The following is a 20,472-nucleotide window of genomic DNA, read 5'->3' on the forward strand; positions in this document are numbered from 1 at the left end:
TTTGCGAGTTGCTCTATCTTTAAAGGTTGGGAAAAATTTAATCAGCTAAGCAAAAATTAATAACTACTAACCATCACTAGCTAGCATAGTTTCAGCTGGAAAAACTTTTTTAACTCAAAAAACTAGCAGAAGAGAGCACAAGCTGAGAGGGTAAAAAGCTGAGAGAGCTGCAAGTTTCTACTATAAAATTTCTACTAGCAGAATATAGCTATAGTGAAATTAAAAAAAAAAAAAAATAAACCCCCTTACTCAAAAATAATACTACGACAATGTCTCCAGCTGTTTGTGTCTGCAAATGTCAAATCGGTTGTTCAGCTCGAAAACACAAAAAACTACAAAGTGAATAGATTGGAAAAATTTAGTTATTTTTAAAAAATATTTAAAAGTCAATTTTACCAACTAAATAGAACTACCAAAATGGTGGTGGAAGGCTTAACTAATGGTGACGACAATAAGCCAGTCGAGATATCAGAGTCAACTGCACAAGCGGATGCAGAACAGGATGAGGCCACTGCAGCCGCCAATGAAGCGGAGCAACGTGAACGTGAAGAGCTTAATACTTTTATAGCAGAATTGCAAGCTAAAATTAATTCGAAAGCGCAACTTCGTGTTGAAAATCTTAACTGTGAACATCCAGGAGATTCCTTTTTTGCCAAACTGGATTCCAGTTTGAAGCGAAATACTGCATTTGTGAAGAAACTGAAGCAGTTTACGGCGGCCCAATTGGACACCTTACTTAAGGATATGAGTGGGCTTAATTTAAGTAAATACATTTCCGAAATCTGTACGGCACTTTCCGAAGCTAAAATGAAAATGACAGACGTACCGGCGGCTGTAACACTCTGCTCGCGCTTACACCAAACCTATGCTGACTTTGATGCACAATTTCTTGAAGCGTGGCAAAAGTCTTTAGCTTTAAAGCCTGGTGAAAAGATCTCAAACCCAAGTAAGTTGCGCGTCGACTTACGTTTATTTGCGGAACTAGTGAGCTCCGGAGTTATCAGCGGTAAACAAGGCCTACAACTACTTGGATCTGTGTTAATCAATGTGATTTCGCAAGACAAGGAGGATCACAGTAATTTCTCAATTATATTGTCCTTTTGTCGACACTGTGGTGAGGAGTATGCTGGACTAGTGCCACGAAAAATGCAAAATTTGGTGGAAAAGTATGGTGGAGCTGCCATTCCAAAATCCGATTTTCTGGCGCCTGACAGACAGCAAAATTTACGGGGTTTGCTAAAGGATTACTTTAAGAATTTGTGCAAACATTTGATAACAGAGCAACAAGAATTGCTTAATATGACAAAAACGATACGCCGTACTATGGAATCTAAAGGTGAAAATAGTAGACTGAATTACAATTTGTTTTTGTTTTTTTAGTAAAGAGTTTTACGTACTAATTTAGGTGAAATTTCCAACGACAAAAAGGAAAAATGTGAGCTAATGCAAGCGAATTTCGATAAACTACTCTCTTCGGCACAAACGCTCTCTGACCTACTCGACGAACCGCTGCCAGAGCTGACAACAGAGACGGAAAACTGCAATGCAGGCACTGTAATCGAAAATATGCTCGAGGATGCCACTATGGGTGAACTCGATCCCTGGGGTGATGATGAAACCAAAAGCTTTTACACCGATTTGCCAGATTTGCGGCAATACCTACCGAATTTCAGCGCACCAAAAGTGGATTTGGAACAGAATGAAGAGCCCACAGAGATGACGGAGGAGGCACTCGATGCTGATATTGATGTTGAAATGGAAATAGATGATCCACCTTCCACAGCATCGGACCCACCGAATGATAAAGACGCAGAAGCTGCTGCAGAACCAGCCAACGAAGAGTCGGCCGCAACAGCGCCATTACCCGATAAAATTGCGAATGCGCTAATGGAAGCGGGACGTTTAAGTGCTATACAAGCGCCACATAGCAAACAGCATTTCGATCAGTTTTTGACAAATTTGAATAACTGCGTCAACAAAGAACTTATCGATTCTGCAGCTATTGAGTTTCTGCTGAATTTCAATACAAAAAATAATCGCAAAAAACTTACCAAATCCATTTTCACAGTACAGAGGTAGTGTATTTGCATAAATCTTATTAATTTTATTTTTAATGGTTAAACCTATTAAACTTTGTAGAACACGTTTGGATCTACTGCCATTCCTATCACGTTTCGTCGCCATTGTCAATCTGTGTAACACAGATGTTGCTGTTGACTTGTCGGAAATGTTGCGAAAGGAGTTCAAATGGCACATACGCAAAAAGAATCAACTCAACATCGAATCGAAAATCAAAATTGTACGCTTCATCGGTGAAATGGTAAAATTCGGACTTTGCAAGAAGTTCGATGCGCTCAGTTGCCTGAAAATGCTGCTGCGTGACTTCCAACATCATCAAATTGAAATGGCGTGCGCTTTCATTGAGGTTGCTGGCATTTACCTATACAATTGTCGCGACTCGCGTCTGCTCACCAATGTCTTTCTCGATCAAATGATGCGTCTGAAAACAGCCACCGCTTTGGACTCACGTCACGCCGCGCAAGTGGAAAGTGTTTACTATCTAGTTAAGCCACCAGACACGGTGAAGCAAGATGCTGTTGTGCGTCCGGTTATACATGAGTACATACGCCATTTAATATTCGAAGAGTTGTGCAAACAGAATGTGGATCGTTGTATAAAAATGATGCGTCGCATCAATTGGGATGATCCGGAAGTGAGCAACTATGCCATAAAATGCATGTCCAAGGCATATTTGTTACGTTTTCCACTCATACGCTGTCTTGCCGATCTCGTATCGGGTTTGAGTTCATATCAAGAGCGTGCTGTGACTATGGTTATCGATAACGTTTTCGAAGACATACGCGCTGGTCTGGAAATACATTCGCCGAAATTAGCACAGCGGCGCATAGCAATGGCTAAGTATTTGGGTGAATTGTATAACTATAAATTGGTGGAGTCCACGAATATATTGAACACACTCTATTCGATTATCTCATTGGGCGTGTCAACGGAGGAGGGTGTATATTCAGAATTAGATCCACCAGATAGTTTGTTCCGTTTAAAATTGGCTTGTATGCTGCTGGATACGTGTGGCCAATACTTTACCAGTTCCATGAGTCGTAAAAAGTATTATTTGTGGCACGAAAAATTTTATTTTCCACTACAAACCCTTTTTTTTTGTAGGCTTGACTATTTCCTTGTATTCTTCCAACATTACTACTGGTACAAAAAGTCACACCCGGTATTTAGTAGAGTCGAAAATACGGCGGATTTATTTCCCATATTAGTAGATCACATGTACCGCGATTGCGTGGCAAATGTGCGGCCAAAATTAAAGGTATATAGTGTGAAGAATCAGTGAGAAAAGTGTCAATAAAAATCTTAATGTTGTTCTTTAATTGAAAGCTCTACAAAAATCTCGAACAAGCCAAGGAAGCGATTGAGAAACTGAAGGAAGAATTGTATCCACAATTGAAAGCCGGCATGCAGGCGCAAGCTGAGACTGATAATAATCTGGAGCCCATACGTGAGGACAGTGAATTTGATGACGCAGTGAGTTTAATTTCAATTTAAAAAAAAATTATATGTTATAATAACCTAAAATCCTACCACCGTAACAGCTGAGCGATGACTCCTCTTCCGAACGTGAACCACGCACACGTAATCACGATGCTGGTGGCGATGATGATCCCAATACCGAGGATGCTAATAATGCCAATGAATTGGCGAATACCACCGATTGGACTGAAAATGAATATATGCTCGAAGATTGCGAACCACCTGTGGCGGAGAGATCGAAAGAAGATCTTGAATTCGAGCAGATGTTTGAGAAGATGGCCGCCGACAGTTATCAAGAGCGCATCAAAGAGACTGTTAAACCAAATACAAAGGACATACCAGTACCAATGATGGCTAGAACAAGCAAAAAATCGTATGAGCAAATTACTACCGCAAGTGGTAATCAATCGGGTGGTGAGAAAGAAGCAGCTAAAAGTAACGCATCCAACTCTGCTGGCAGCGCTGGTGGTAGCGGTGGTGGTGTAGTGCCATTTGTGCTGATGGTACGCAGTGGCAAAGGTGGCAAACAGCAATTTAAACAATTCGTGGCGCCATCCGATTCGCAGTTAGCCATCAATTTGAAACTGCAGGAGGAGAAGACACGCGAGGAGAAGGAGCGTGTGAAGCGTTTAACGCTAAATATAACTGAACGCATAGAAGAGGAGGATTACCAAGTAAGCCAAAGTCGACAAATTCCTCAAATACTACCACAACTATATTTATATAAAAATTTTTTATTTATTTTTTCAAAGGAGTCATTAATGCAATCTCAACGTAATATGTCGCAAAATCACTATCAGCGTCCCAGCAAACCGAAATTCCGCCATCAGAAAGGCGCACCAGATGCTGATTTGATCTTCAATTAGACACTGCGACGAAGTTAAGTATAATTAACACCCAAATTGTGGGTTTTACCGTTACGAATTTCGCAGTGTTAAAATGTGAGCCGCAGTCTCAGCCAGCGCGCATCAAAAGAGCTGTGAGTAAAAGTCTACGTTGCTTAGTGCATGTTAAATGAGGTGGTTTTGTATTAGATTTGCGTGCTGTCATGGCGTTTGTTGAGGAGTTTTTAAAGAACTTATTAAAGTAACTACTGAAAAATTATGTAATCTTGGATTCATTTGAAATGTAATAAAATCAAAATACCGAATAAATTTAAATTATAATATTAATTCAAAGGTGCTTTTGACTTTAATTGATTTTATGAAAATTTTGTAAAAGCTATTTAATTGCTTTTGCGAAATATGTGTGGGCTTTTGTGACTTAAAATGGGTCGGTCGTCTACCTTCGTCAAACATATGAAATATATTCGGAATTCGTAAATTGTTACTGATTCAAAAAACAGTTGGCTATGCTTAGACACGAGTTCTATTTTTTAATTTGAAAAACGTAATCAAAAAGCGCAAATTTTTAAATCGCTGCCATTTTGTCAAATTTTCAAATGCTCAAAAAAGTGTATGTCTAGTCATAACTAGTGTTAAAAGCATTAAGTAATTTTCGTTTTTTTGTTTGGTTCCAAGGTTCTGAAACTGAAATCTATTGCTAAACAGTCGATTACTTAGCACCGACAGTGGTGCATTCAATGACGCATCAAGGGTAGAGTTTGAAAAAATTATTGTTTTTTCCTATACAAAGGGTAAAAATTAGTTAGTTAAATAAAAAAAAATTGTGCAAATTTCATATGAAGTATGTACAATAGCAATATATTGTCAAAAAGGGCGCGAAGGTAGACGACCCCCTTCAAATTTTTCAATTCGTTGATTCCTAGCCATTCGACTTACTGGAAGGAATATAACTCAATGCGAGTCGAGGTAACACACACAATTTTTACAAAAACTTTTCCGTGGACTAACACATTTTTACTATAACAACAACGACTGCATTAGAAAAATAATTGAATTAACATTTAAATATTTATTTTTATTTTGTAATCCCGAAAATCTTATTTAAAAACAATTTTCAAATTTCTAAAACCCGAATTCCGGACTAAAAAAAACCAGAAAAACATTTAAAATCGGTTGCAACGAAGTACTATTACTTTTCATATATAAAAAATCTTCCATAAAAGAACTTGATTTTGATCGGTGCGTTTGTTTGTAGCTATATGCTATGATATCCGATCGAAACATGTTCCTCGGAGATTGTACCGTTTGTTTGGACAATAATTCATGTGAAGATATCAAATAAAAAAGTTATTCATATAAGACCTCGATTCTGATCCTTCAGTTTGTATAAAAGCTGCACGTTATAGTCGCTATTGTGGGTTCCAACAAATGGGCAGCTTCTTAGAAAGGAAAAGGATGTGTTCAGAATTTCAAATCAATGTCTAAGTCAATTCAGCTCGTCACGCTCATCACTTACACTTGTATACACACTTTATATATGTTCTTATACCCGTTCTACCATGCCAATTTTGCAATTAATTATGAATTAAAATCACAATTATTATTCAAAATTCGGAATGAAAAATTGAGAATCTAATGTTTAATCGAAAATTAATTTATGCATCTGATATATTCACTAGGTACTCCCCAAAACTGCAAATAATGCATTAAACACCAGTTCCAAATACGATTGAAAAAAAGTTTAATTCCAAGCACATAATTAAAAATTAAAAAACGATTTTGTTTTAGAATTTACATTTTTCCGCGTTTGCGTACTTTGTGTTCTAGCATTTTGAACTAGAGCTCGCGCAGAGCCATCAACTTTAATACTCTAGAGCACTGGTCGACAAACTTACACATTCCAACGCTTTATATTTTATCAATTTTAAATTCTGATTTAAACTATTGTAAATTAAAAAAATTAATTTCCAATTTTTTCAATTAAAATTTCAAAATCCAAATTTTAATTTCTACATCAGAATTAAAAAATGAAAATTTCATTACATTATGGATTAAAAATTGAAAATATAAACATCCAAAATTTTTTAATTAAAAAATTGCAACCCTGATACTCCCCATTAAAAATTACACAACTTCGCTTTTTTAACTTAATATTAGATTTTATTAATATTAAAATCATAAAAAAACACACACTAAACAAAAAATTGACAAACTTACATTTTTCTAATACAATTAAATAGCAAATAGCGTACCAACTACTCTCTATGATTAATGTTTAAGCTTGTTCTCAACTAAATTGCATTAATTGTTAATTTAAATAGCAAAGATCAGTACAAAATTCATAGTAAAAGGTGAATATAAATACGCCATTATAACGGTTTTTTTTTTAATACAATATCAAAACAATACAAATAAAACTGTTGCTTTTAGCTTAATGTTAATTAAAAGAGTCATTAAAAAATAAAATCTTGATTAATTGCATGTAAGTAACGGTGCAACGCTCAGAAACTTCGTACAAAATTACCACAATTCGCTAGAATAATGCAAAAATTTGAAAGTACAAAATAGCAGAAATTCTGTTAGAAAATTGTTGAAACACAAAAAAAAAATTAAATACAATTAAAACAAAAAATTACAAAATCTTATGAAAACCCGCTAAAAGTAGTCTTGTGTTTTCAACTTTTTAAGTTATTTTGTAAAAAAAAAATTTTACTTTTTGGACTTTTTGCAATTTTGGTTTATTTTTGTCTTACAAATTATTAAATAACGAAAAATGTACAAACGTACATTACAATAATTGCTTGATGTGTCAATTTGGCGTACTCGGAACAGCTACTTACATATTGCGTTGTTTAATTTAATATACCAACTACATTATATACTTATAAACTATGTTAATATATTTGTTTTAATACAAAAAATAAATTTAAATACGCTGCTTAAAAAAAAAAGTACTTGACTTCCGAAAAGTACTCAGTTCCCTCATTTGTTCTATATAGTCTGTATTTGTATGCTATTTTGCTGTTGTTTTTGATAATAAATTACTCACTTAAATTTTCATTATAAATATACCATCTGACTTTTAGTAAAAAATTTATGTAGGTTTAGTAGGCACATTTGTAGTAGTATAAATTTGTTTACAAAAAACCTTAAATTTTTTTTATTCGTTTTGTGCTTCGTTAACAGTTACAAATTGGATTTCCGCTATATCTCTATAACAATACCTCTTTTTACGCAAATAGGCAATGTTTACATGTGATACTCATATATATATTTTTTTTTTAGGTTGGAAAGAGCTACCACAAAAAATTTTACTCCCTTACGACGCTAACATTATATGCGATTTTATATATTTGTTTGGCTGTCTGAAGTTTGTGTCTGAACATATGTATGTATGTGAAACTCAAAAGTATAAAATATATTCGTTTGTAAACTAATATGTGTATATATCTAAACTGTATATCATTTTCAAGGCACATGCATTTCTTCTCGCTAAGTTATCGCCATTGCTGCTTAAAATGTGTATATATGTTTGTATATGTATATATTAATGGCAGTATACGGTTGAAAATGATCCTCATTATGCAAACGGTAGCACACAACAACAACAACTAAGTGCATTTCTATACTATCCAAAAATTATTGAAATTTCGACTGTCTACCAAAGCTTAAGCCATATTTTTTTTGTTACTAATAAAAATTTCAGTTCAATACTAGTCTTGTTTGCACAGCGTCATAAGCAGCTGTTGCTCGCACACATAAGGTTATACATTTAGTTTTATGTTTTTGTCTTATTTTAAAATATGTTTCACTTTTCACATAGAAATACGCAGCTCCTGATATAAACTTCTTTTACTGTATGGCAATTAGAGAGAAATTCGTAACCCAAACAATGCAACTTTGCCTAAGCAAATTAATTATTTTGTGGTGCAGTTATCGGCTCTGCTCCAGTGGTGCAGCTTACTGACCGGCGTACATTGGGTTCTTGAAAGTAGATGTGGCTTGCTTGTAGATTGGATTCTCGCCCTGTAAAATACAAATAAACCATTATTTTACTTTTGTACTTAGTTTAATTTGATAAAATTAATTAACGATTCGATTCAGAATACTAATATCAATAATACAGAAAATGATTACTTAAGAGGAGCACGAAGGGATTATTAAACCAGGAAAAAGTAGTAACTTCGACTGCACCGAAGCTATAATAGCCTTCACAGGTGCATTTTTATAGCATTAAAGAGTATAAAAAAAGATTTATCTTAATTTTGATCGTTTAGTTTAAATAGCAGTTATATGCTATAGTAGTCCGATCCGAACAATTTGTTCGCATTTTGTAGCGCTGCCTTGGATAGCAAATCATGCAAAATTTCAATTTCAAATAAAAAAGATTGCCATACAAGGACTTGATTTATATCAGTCAGTTTGTATGACAGCTATCTATCATATCTATTATAGGGTCTCCGACCTTTCCTTCGTGGTAAACTTAACCCTCTTCAGAGTATAAAAAATAGTTAAAAATTTGTGTGTGTCACCAAACTCACCGTATCCCACTTGGCGTTCATACGCTCCTTCTCGAAACGTGCAAACTCCCGGCGATCGTGTATGGTCGTCAGTAATTTCCACAAAAGCAATATGGCCAAACCGACTAAGACGATGGCAGCTATAACGCCCAAGACAATGCCCAACATGAACACCTTCGGTGGACATTCACGCTCCTGCTGTGCATGCACTTCGATTTTATCGTTCACTTCGCTATATTTGAATGTAAATTTGCAGTCATCCTCGTCATAGAATATGCAAAGCAATTCATCCTTCTCCTCATCAATAACGATTTTTTCCTCGCCAATGGGCACGAAAGTGTTGCTGCAATTGGCGGCACAATCCTTTTCATCCTTCAATGGACCGGTCTTGTACATTTGACATTGTACACAGTCTTTCAGTTCGTGGCAACGACCCGCGCATGTGGGACACTTCTCACAGTATTTACCAGAGTAACGACCTTCTTCCGTAGATTTACATCTGCAAGAATTTTGTTTTCGATAATTTTTGGATACAAATTTTGTAAAAATTTTTTTGTTCGAGAAATACTTACTTGCAAACACCACATTCACAATCACCATGTCCCGAACAAAGTTCACCGCCATTTGGTGGCATGCAGGTGTCAGTCGATTCACGGCAATCACATGCCGAACCCGTCCAACCTGGCTTGCAAACACAGTGACTACACTCGCATGTGCCATGATCAGGTCCAGAGCACAGCACATTCTTACGACGTTCGCACGAGAAGTTATCACATTCACAGAATTTGCCAGAAATAATTTCCTCGGGACTGGAACGTTTCTCACATTCGCACACACCACACAGGCAAGTGCCACGGTTATTACAATCCACTTGTGTGGTATTGTCCGCACGACAAACTAAATCTTTGTCACTGCCAGTGTGCACATCACTCGTTGAACACTCACAATTGTGACCGAAATGCATATCATCACACTCGCAGATGCCACACATTAGTGTACCGTGATTGTTGCACTTGGGTGAGTGCGCTTCATAGCCGGTGGTGCCGGGACGTTCGCATGGACAGGAGCAAAGCATTTCCAAATCGATAACCAGACTCTCATTAATGCCCACAGGATAGATTTGTATGACTTGATTCCATTCACGCGGATCTGTTGGACAGGAGGTGACTAAAATTTGTGCAGTGAAATTAACCACATCGCCAACTTTAAGACCGTCACACTTGGCCGTAGGTATTTCTGCGCCGCCATTTAGACAGGCTGAGTGATAGGTGATTTTTACATTGCTTGTGGCGTTGTCCTTCATTTCAATGGAAGAAGAAATTTTCTGTGCAACAAAAAAAAAAGTATTAAATATAAAAGCAATTAAAGAGAAATTGTATTATTTTACTTACGCTATATTCAGAGCGCACCAAATCGACAACGTTCGAGGAATCTTCCGACAGCACCGCGCTTGAAGAACCTTCAATATGCTGCGCTAGCTTTTCATATACCGAATGCTGATTAGCGGTAACTGCGAATATGACGTTAATTGAATTCTGCTTGACCTTGTGATTGATTTGTGAGATGCTCGGGTAATCTTGAATTTTGGAGTGTGTGTAGAGGCCTTCGCTGCCCAAATGACATTCGCCATCGTTGGGTGCAATCACGCCGCCAAGCTGAGCGTAAAGAAAAATATATATATATTTTTTTTTAAACCAAATACAAAAATCGCAGCATTATTCATACCTTGCCATCACCGGCATAATGGAAACCAGCATCCGTTGAGAAGACAAGCAAACGACGCGCTTTTTCGCGCCAACCGATTTGCTGGCGGCAAACAATCGCCTGCATGATAGCATCAAAACCGCCCTCAGGTGCATCCAAATTACCGGACACAGCAGCACGACTCACTTCAGACTAAAGGCGTCAATTAATGGGGGAGAAGAATAGGGTTAGTAAAATTGAGAAGGTTTTATCAGAGAATGTTAGTGATTTTTCATTTCATTCTCTGGTTTTCTAGGTATTATTTTGTGTTAATGGTACACTCTTTAGAGAAAGAATTTAGAGAAATCGTTAAAAAAAAGTAGTAGGCAAATAAGAAATATGAGGATTAGAATATACACCGCTATTATGGCAACCGGTGAATAATTGAGGTCTAAATTCCAGGCTACTATATCAACATTTTGGTATTACCTATGGCTACTGATCTTAGTATACTTGAAACATAGACAACATCCATGAATTTTTTTTTTTTTTTTTGAAAAACTCCGTTTTAAGTAATTGGCAACAATGTGCAAAACTTTGCTGAAATGTTCACTATCGACTACTTGCGCAAATAATAATAGGGGTGATAATTCTTGATTAGTGTTAGAGGAAATTTAAATTGTTTCTAAATTATTTTGTATAGAAAAAATTCTAAAGCAATTAATAGAAGAGCATTGAACATGTTTTTGAGGACCTATATTTAAAAATTATAATATTTTATTTGATGATTTTGAAGTTTAGTTATATGGATATGAAGAATTTAGCGCCTAAAACTGGCTGACAATTTTATTGTTAACAAAACAATTTCCTTTCATTGAAATATATTTGAGATAATAGGTTATACTACCAAAATTTGCAATATAATCAAAGAATAATTTAAAAAATAATGATTGTGGTATGGACATACATATAGTGAATTGAGCAAAATTGTTTGTATTTGACAACGAACCATTTGTCAATTCAAAAACGCATATCAATTCCATGGTCTAGTAGCTTTACCAACGTTGAGATAAGCAATGCCATGATGTCACAGTAAGCATTTTTCTATTTAAGGGGTTTTATTTGTCAATATCGGCCAAAGTAAACATATAGATAAAAAAATTCGCACAAGGAATTGCACTGTTTGCGCTGAAATCGAAATGAAAAGCGTGAAATTTATTCGTTTTTCTATAGGAATGTGTATGTAAACTGCGAATTCGATTTGTGGAATGTATTTGTAGATTCAAAAATATATAAATATAAATTATATACCGATTATTTCAGCTGCACTAAAACTATAATAACTCTCACAAATGCATTTTTGATGGCATAAAAGGGTAAAAAATATCTTCATCTTGATATCGATTGGTTAGTTTGTACTATATGCTATAGGGGTACGATTTGAACAATATGTTCTTACTGCACTGCTTTGGGCAATAATCTATGCCAAATTTCGTGAAAATATCTCGGCAAATAAAAAAGTTTTCCGTACAAGAACTTTATTTGGATCAGTCAGTTTGTATGACAGCTATAAGCTATAGTGGCCCAATCTATACTATTTGTTCGGATATTGTAGCGCTGCCATGGACCATAGTCATAACAAATTTTACGAAGATATCTTGTCAAATAAAAAAGTTTTCCATAAGGGAAGTGATTTTGATCGAAAAGTTCGGTTCCTTCTAGGTGTTACAAATTTTGAGGCAAACTTAAAATACCTTGTTCAGGCTTTAAAAAGAACCTAAAAATTAAAAGCTGATTGGAATTGATTTTCCGCCTTTGTGTAGTACTTATTATAAAAATGTAAGACAATCTTGTCAGTACCAAAACAAAAAAATTCGAGTTAGTTATTAAATTAACAATTAAGTATGGAAATTAGGGAAATCAAGTTTTTTTTATTCACCTATTAGTAAAAAAGCAATGATATTACTCAAGTTTTTATCATTGTATATGTGTAAGCCTTTTAAGTTTAATTAACACTTTCAAGAATTTAAAGCATAATTATTTTAAAAAATTGTGAATTTCTTTATCAAATCAATGCCTGATAGATAATCACTTTTGTTTACAAAGAGTGTACCATTTTAAATCAATAAGTGTATAAAAATGTAAATATAGCGGGAAAGCTTTTAGTTTAGCGAGGAGAAACTATAGTTACGCATGCCACCATCTACCAGCCATGCAGTTTACATGCAAATGTTAGCGCAAACACCCACGCCAAATAAATTAGTATGCCGCCACAATTTTAGAAAACAATTCTAGCATGCAAATTAAGTACTTTTATGCTGACTGACAGAGTTCATGTGCTTATAATGTTGAAAAATAAAAAAGTATAAAAAAAATAAATTTTCACTTAAGGGGTGTATCAATAAGGGTGTTACAACTTTAATACTTTTTTTTACTGAAAGGCGATAAACAACATAATTTAATTTAAAAAAATTTTAATCTCAAGTTTAAAATAAGAAATAAAAAAAAAATGTTTTTGTATTTACATCTCTTCGCGCTTGCGAACTGCATTTTCGCACAGAGCCATCATCTTCAAGACGCTAGCGCTGATTTTGGGAAATTTTAATTAACAATTGAAAATCTAAATTGAATATCTAATTTCTAAGCCAAAATTTTTTAATTAAAAAATTCGCCACTCTCTTATTGACGCACCCTATATTTATGTGTATGTCCGTAGTTAGCATACAATATTTTTTATATGGTATTCCATTGAATATCGAATTAATTATTATAATTCATAATTGAATCTCTATCAGTCAGTTTATCTTCTAAACTTACAACAACAACTTACAGAAAATCGATATGTATCCGTGTTTAAAGCCATAACATTACGATAGCCATATGGTGCAGTACAATTCGTACAAGGATGTTCCAAGCTATATATGTATGTATGCATATGTATATATATTTTAATATATTTATATACGTAATTTAGATCACATATCGTTAGCGGTATTTATTTACGTATGTATGTATGCACGAGCACATTGAAAATAGTTGAGATACATAATTTTACGAAATATTCAAATGTGAGCGAAATAGAGAGAGAGAGAGATACAAAAGAGATAATTACACAGACTTTTTTCTGGTTAATGCCAATAATAATTTGTAATATAATTTAGTTTGCTATATTTAACTTAAGTACTGCAATATGTAGTTGTAAAATTTTATACAAACTTATGCTAAATAATTTAGAATAAATAGTACTAAAGAAAGGGACTAAAGAAATGGAAAGTGCGGATATATATGTATAAAACAATTAAAATGACAAAAACTATATATGTATATATAAATATGTGCATTAGTGCACACTGAGTGTCAAAGTGCTGCATATTTTTGCTTTAAATAATATTTTTTGAATATTTAAACACGTGCACGAGTTGATAATATATAATATAAAAAGCAAAAATTGCTTAACAATCATTTTATAAAGTTTGTAATATGCAATGACATTTCGGCACTCAGTTACAGATATATGTACATATATATATATATATATACATAATTCAGATGTATTTAGGTGACCAACTGTTGCCCCAACAGATCGTGCACAAAACAAACACTTATTTATGTAAATATGTATGTATGTATTAAAATATATATTTATAAATGGTAATTGCGAACAAATTGCCATAAACCATAAACTTCTCATGCACAGCAAATCAGCTGAAAAATCAAAAGCACAAAGTAGAAAGAAAACCAAACCAGTGCAATATATATACACATATAGAGCCAGGCAGTGTGTATCAAACAGAATGCATAAACACAAATATATGGTAGAAATACTAAAAATATAAGTACCATGACAGCATAAATTGGTTAAGCATATCCAAAAAAAAAAAAAAATACCAGAAAGTAGACATACATGTTAATATTGCTGATGAACTGCGGTCAACAGCAAACACAAAATATTAAAATAATGTGAAAAAAATTAAATTAATAGTAGAACAAACAACAACAAAAAATACATTCATACAAAAATAAACGAGTTTACATACAGACACGAGATATAAAAAAAGAGATATACAAGCAGATGTGCAATAAGCAAGCAGAGGAAAGCAAATAAATCTTAAAGAATTAGGCAAATAGACGAAGTCTTTCCAAAGCATTTCTTCTTACAGTGAACGTTGAGGTATTTGTACTCAGAGGCATGTGGTTGCGGTAACCGTACGGTGCCTCACAGCCTTCGCAGGGCCTTTCAAGTCTGTTGTTTGTGGTTTTCATTTTTGATTAGAGTTGTTGTAGTTGTAGCAAAATGTGGTTGGTAGTTGGTAATTTGCGTTGTTATTGTGATTTTGGTGGGAAGTAGTTGACATTTTTTTTATTGTAGTTTGTTGTTGTTATAGCGCATTAATAACGATTGGGTTTGTTGTAGTAATAGCAGCAAAAATGTATGTGTTTTTGCATTGGATGCAAAATTATTGGTTAGTTGTTGTTTTTATTGTTTCATTTAATTTTTTTTTATTTTAGTGTATTTTTATGTTTATTAATTTTTGTTTAATAGTTTCCGTATTTCATGTATTTTTTGGTGGTTGTACAGAAAACGAATGAAAATTTTCAAATGCGAAACCAATTTGCAATGAACAGCAAATAAAATTTCAACGGCAAATAACAGTAACAAAAGGGAAAAAGAAAATCATTGTAGAAAATATTGAAAAAAATATACATTAATATTGTTATTATTATTATATTATACTATGTAAGTGTTTTAATGGGAGTAGAACTTGGATAAATTGTAAGCAAAATTATCTCTTAGGTGTAATTTATTAAAAAAAATAAAAATTTTTAAGTGTAAAAATAAAATTTCTAATAAAATACTCATAAAATATTATTGAATAGTAAATCTAATTAGTGTCTACAGTAATTCTAATAAAAAAAAAATTTAAGAAATTACAGCAACATTTCATAACATATGATCAAATTTTACTCGGACTGATTCATTCAACTGCGCACGCAAACCGAAACAATCAATAATTTTTCCTAGATTGGTACGAGTACAACCTTTTTTTATGTTCATGTGAAGTTTGATCTCCATATGTCAATTAGATTTTGATAACAGCAGAAAATAAGTATTTTAAGAACTCTACTTTATTACAAACACAAGTATTTAAGCGGCAGTTAATGTCGTGAAGTCATCGAAAACATGCCTCATGCAAGTCATCCAATTACCTCTGTTAATGACGATATCATCGAAAAAGTTACAGAATCAGTGCTTGAAAATCGTTTTGTGGGTTTTAGAGAGACAGCAGAGGATCTCAACATCTCTTATGGATAAACACAACACATTTTGGTTAATGTTTTGGGTAGAAAGCGTGTCAATGCTAGACTCGTACCAAAAGACCTGAATCTTTTGCAAAAATTATGTCGAATAGATGTTTGACAACGTATGAAAATAACTTGGGAAACTATTCAACAATCTAGCCTCTCTTAAAATACATGAAAATGAAGATTTTTTTTGTCAGTGCTGGTCAAATTTGATCAGATCATATTTACAGATATTAAAGGAGCGGTGTAAAAATTGTTTGATCTTTTCGCTTACAAAGTTGTTGAAACTTTCGTATTTTCAACTTTAATCTTTATCAAAGCCTAATGTTGGTAAAATTTCTTATTTTTTTCTTAAAAATTAAACAAAAATGTGTTGCCTAATTTTTAAATCATTAATGATAAATTAAAATATATGATTTAGAACCAAATATTTTAATAATATTTATTATTTTTAATAATAATATATATACAAATCTACTCATGAACACCTATAAAAAAATACCTCAATTTTAAATGAAACCAGTTTACTCACTTTTTGGGTATAGTTGAAACGTAGGGCATTAGCACCTTGTCCACAAACGAACCAAAGCCCAAACGGAAATTCGAAGTAATATTACGCATAGTTTCTGATAGCTTATCGCCTAAAGCCGACAGTTTATCCTTATCATCCTCCATAGATTTGGACAAGTCCATCAAATAGTATAAGTCGACGGGATAATCAATAGCTTGCGAGTAGCGCATATTTAACGAGTGCAATTGATCTGCAAGAATGATTACGTCATGATCTGCTATTTCTAACACAAAAATATGTGTTTAAACAAAACTTACTTATGCGCAACTTGAGGCTAACACGTTGTGGGCTGATTTGCACAATTTCGCCACTAGAAGCTGAAGCACCAGCGGAGGCTGCACTGCCATAAGCGCCGGAGTAGGACGAACTGGACGATGAGCTACCACTATATGATGAACTCGCTTCGTATGAGCCACCATAACCGTAACCGTAACCAGCGGCGACGCTGCTATTACCACCACGTGTCAATTCACGATTGATAGTAAATTTTTGCTCTGTAAATGGGTTCCAGGTGAACTCTTCTTTGCAATAATTTTGTATGCTATTTTTAAAACAACGTGGCAAATCTCCAAAATCCGGTTGCATGCACCAAGCGCAATTTTGTGTTTGTATGCATTCATGACAGGATGCCTTGTTCACACATGGATCTTGTATGAGTTTACCAGCGAGTTGCGCTTCGACGCTTAAAATGCTACTGCAGGCAAATAATGTGGCAAATAGTAGAGTCATCAGCCGTTTGGCGGCAGACAGACGCCAGTAGTGTATTAACATGTTTGCCTTTAATTGTCAGGAAGCTGCCAAAACAAAATAATTGATTAGATAATTCGTTACGAAAGCAGTAATCTAAAACTTTTGAATTAAAGGAAGAAACACTGAAACGATATTTGATGTGAGGTAATCACTTCCGGTAGGATATCGTTCTTTAATATTTTAATATCGAGTTTTTTAACATAACAGATTCCTTGCTTGATATGCACATTATCATGCAGATAGTCAATCTTAATCACACTTCATATTTTTATGTCACTATTTTTTATAATAATTTAATATAGAATGATTCAATCGTTGAAAATATGAAAATGGTGTCACTCTTTCAACTTTTTAAAATAATTAGATCTAACTGCTATCGTAAAAATAAGCTGACGCATAAGTCATACACGGAATAATAAATAGGCCTTAAGAGAGTCATATTTACAGATTTATTTAAAAAATAACAATAATAATAATTGCGTAAATTTGAAACCCAGATGTTTTATTTAGCCACAATAATAGGGAACCCGAGGCTATGTAGTTTTATTACATAAAATCTATAATTTTATTTATTATTTGTTAGAACATTGTAATTAAATAATATGCATATATATGTAGATATACATACATACAAGTATGTCAAAACACATATATATAAGAAACTTAAAAAAAATTGGCAATTAAAACATTTTTATTTACTTTTACTCTTTTTTTCTTTATACGCTAGCGCTGCTGACGTTATTCGATGCTGCTTTTGTTGATTTTGGTAGAAACACTCAGCACGATTTCATATGAATCAAATTGTGAGCCAAAATGACTCATCTGTCAAGAGCACTGCTACATACATACATATATGAGCTAAACGAAAGGTAGGTAGTCTCCAAGAAAATGAAATCACACAGTAAACAAGAAAAAAAAACAATATCTTTGAGAAATTTAACATACATATGAACATATTTATGTATATACTTAAAAAGAAGGCTGATAAATAAATGCGCACACAAGGTACGAAATATATACGAAATGCACACGCACATATGTATATATGTATATAAAATTTTACAATAAACAATTACGACAGGCCGGGCACGATAACGTTGTCTTAAAGTGTGACGAATAGCACAACGCTTGTATAGACAGGCATTGGAATCGTGCGTTTGCAACATAAATGGATTTTCAATTAATACAATGGATACTGGAATAAAGAGGAAGTGTAATTTTATCTAAATAAGGGCAGGTCAACAAAGTGCTAATAGCTACACGCAAAAGGATATGTACATAAAGCGGCGCCTATTGACGCCAATTCAATGACTGACATTAAATTTAAGAAGTCGTGTTGAATTGGGAGTAAGACAGGTATCCGTTGTTTTAATAATGTTTGGGTATACTAGTTCTACGCGAAAATACAATCTTTCAGAAAAACATTAGCAAATGCTTGTCAAAACAAACACGTTAGGGATGTAGGTAAATATAAATACAATGTGTATTTTAAGGAAAACGAGAAATTATTTTAGCTATTCACGTCTAAATTAAAGTCTATGGAATTATGTACATAATTATTGTGTACATAAATTATATATAATACAATATTCAAGAGTGTTGAGGAGTGCCGCTTATGTTTCATTATCGAAAATTATTTGGAAAATGTTTGAAAACACTACAACAACAAATATATTTACGGAAATATTCTCTATTGACAATGGATCAATGTTTTAAACAGTCCAAGCAATACCTGTTAGGACTTCTAAATCTAATATTCTCTATTTCGGCATTACTCCAAATTATACCGAAGATATTCTAGACTACAAGCACAACAAGTTTAATTCATTTTGAAATTTAAAAAATTCTAACATTAGTGAAAATGTTACCGTTAACAAAATATTAAAGTACATTCCATGAATATCGCATATACTTGAACATAGAACAAAATCATTGAGAACATGTGTGTCTCCTTTCAAAAAATTAAACCGATGATATTGGCGCTAGTGGGTTGTATTGGCTATATTTAGCCCACGCACAAACCACAAGAGCAACACCAACACTCAATGAGAAAATAACAAAAACAACAAACAAGTAGCATTGAAGGTACAACACCAAGAAACTGTGATTAGGGTAAAACAACAACAAAAAAGCAATGAATCTTAAATCGACGACAAAATAATATTCATTCACGGCGAGTACGGGTTTTTTGGTTTTAATAGACGAAACTCAAAAATCTAGCATATACAGATACATATATGCATATGTGTAAGTTTATTGTGGGCGTTTGTTAACCAGTTCTAAAGGAGCCTTATATCATGTAAATGTAAAGGAGTTAGCAATGGGGAGTGGCACTGTTTTCTTATGCATTTATATCTCCCTTATGTATACAAATGCATGTATTTTTAAATGCCGTTCTTTTCTAACGATCCGATGACTAATAATTAGTAATTCTGTGGCACAAATATTTAGGTTTACTTATCAAATCAAGTTTTATTGATGATGCCATATTGGAGTTACTGGAGTTTCTCCGTTATTTGTGTCAACATTCGTTCTTTGTTTTCTCATTTTATATTTATTTTACTACCACTACCATTTTCCATCGAATCTTTTATGGCTTTCAACACAACTTGACTTGCGAAATGAATGAAATCACCATTTCTTTTTTAATTGTGTATATATATGACCGTACACTGCAATCCTTACATAATTAGTAGCACTAATGTATCATTTATCACTTACACTTCTAACTAATATGAAATATTTGTTAATTTTTACACGATTCTTCTATATTTAATTAGATTTTATTTCCATCAGGGGCAGATATATATCAAATATTTTACACACAAACACCACTTTCAATAAAATCAACCACACTCGTCGAAATTTTCGAATAATCTGATCAGCGATGGCAATTTGTTGCTTCGAAAAAATATTTTCACGCAGGGCTGCACTCAGTGTGTCATCGTTTTACTTTACTTTCCAACTGGGATAGACTAGCAAATTTAAAGCTGTCAGTAAATGTCGGTAAATTGTGAAAATATGTATAATATAGCTTTATTTTCAATTAAAAATTAACAAAAAACTAAAGGTAAACTTAAATAACTCGTTACACACAAATTGTGAATTCGCCGATTGCTTAATTCTCGTAACACAAATGATGCCGAATATCATCACATCTGGGTGTATTTCATTTTCAATCACACTCACTTGTGTGTTATATCACTGTTATCTTAAAAACAAATTCCAGAACTTTTGAGAT

At 33.6% G+C, this 20,472-nt stretch overlaps 2 protein-coding genes across 3 annotated transcripts; one reads left to right on the top strand and one right to left on the bottom strand.

The window, feature by feature from the left end:
* Positions 1-297: 297 nt before the first annotated feature.
* On the top strand, positions 298-4,730 carry Upf2 (UPF2 regulator of nonsense mediated mRNA decay). Its single transcript, XM_014236106.3, has 7 exons — positions 298-1,336; positions 1,406-2,075; positions 2,140-3,126; positions 3,184-3,337; positions 3,406-3,552; positions 3,621-4,232; positions 4,311-4,730. Exons 1-7 carry the CDS (start codon positions 418-420, stop codon positions 4,422-4,424), a joined length of 3,603 nt encoding a protein of 1,200 aa, XP_014091581.2. The 5' UTR covers positions 298-417; the 3' UTR covers positions 4,425-4,730.
* Positions 4,731-6,536: 1,806 nt separating this feature from the next.
* mys (position-specific antigen beta subunit myospheroid) lies at positions 6,537-20,114 on the bottom strand. 2 transcript variants are annotated; one of them, XM_036365807.2, is made up of 9 exons: positions 19,953-20,114; positions 16,739-17,275; positions 16,443-16,671; positions 13,437-13,521; positions 10,649-10,819; positions 10,315-10,578; positions 9,496-10,247; positions 8,945-9,422; positions 6,537-8,429 (listed from the first exon to the last, which is right to left on the bottom strand). In XM_036365807.2, the coding sequence occupies exons 2-9, from the start codon at positions 17,250-17,252 to the stop codon at positions 8,364-8,366; spliced, it is 2,559 nt and encodes an 852-aa protein (XP_036221700.2). In that variant the 5' UTR covers positions 17,253-17,275; positions 19,953-20,114; the 3' UTR covers positions 6,537-8,363. The 2 variants fall into 2 exon arrangements, with proteins under 2 accessions (XP_036221700.2, XP_036221699.2); XM_036365806.2 differs by lacking the exon at positions 13,437-13,521 and adding an exon at positions 14,765-14,849.
* Between the last annotated feature and the right edge of the window lie 358 nt (positions 20,115-20,472).

This window comes from Bactrocera oleae, chromosome 5 (assembly GCF_042242935.1).
Source record: "Bactrocera oleae isolate idBacOlea1 chromosome 5, idBacOlea1, whole genome shotgun sequence".
Taxonomy (NCBI): Eukaryota; Metazoa; Arthropoda; class Insecta; order Diptera; family Tephritidae; genus Bactrocera; species Bactrocera oleae.

What these genes read in the sequence shown, in the direction of transcription:
- Upf2 (XM_014236106.3), top strand. Translation starts at nt 418, where the DNA reads ATGGTGGTGGAAGGCTTAACTAATGGTGACGACAATAAGCCAGTCGAG. An exon ending in ATGTGCGGCCAAAATTAAAG is followed by an intron (nt 3,338 to 3,405) that starts GTATATAGTGTG and finishes TTTAATTGAAAG; the next exon opens with CTCTACAAAAATCTCGAACA. An exon ending in ACAGTGAATTTGATGACGCA is followed by an intron (nt 3,553 to 3,620) that starts GTGAGTTTAATT and finishes CCACCGTAACAG; the next exon opens with CTGAGCGATGACTCCTCTTC.
- mys (XM_036365807.2), bottom strand. Translation starts at nt 17,252, where the DNA reads ATGTTAATACACTACTGGCGTCTGTCTGCCGCCAAACGGCTGATGACT. An exon ending in GTTTCAACTATACCCAAAAA is followed by an intron (nt 13,522 to 16,442) that starts GTGAGTAAACTG and finishes ATACATATATAG; the next exon opens with CTTGGAACATCCTTGTACGA. An exon ending in ATTATGCCGGTGATGGCAAG is followed by an intron (nt 10,579 to 10,648) that starts GTATGAATAATG and finishes CTTTACGCTCAG; the next exon opens with CTTGGCGGCGTGATTGCACC.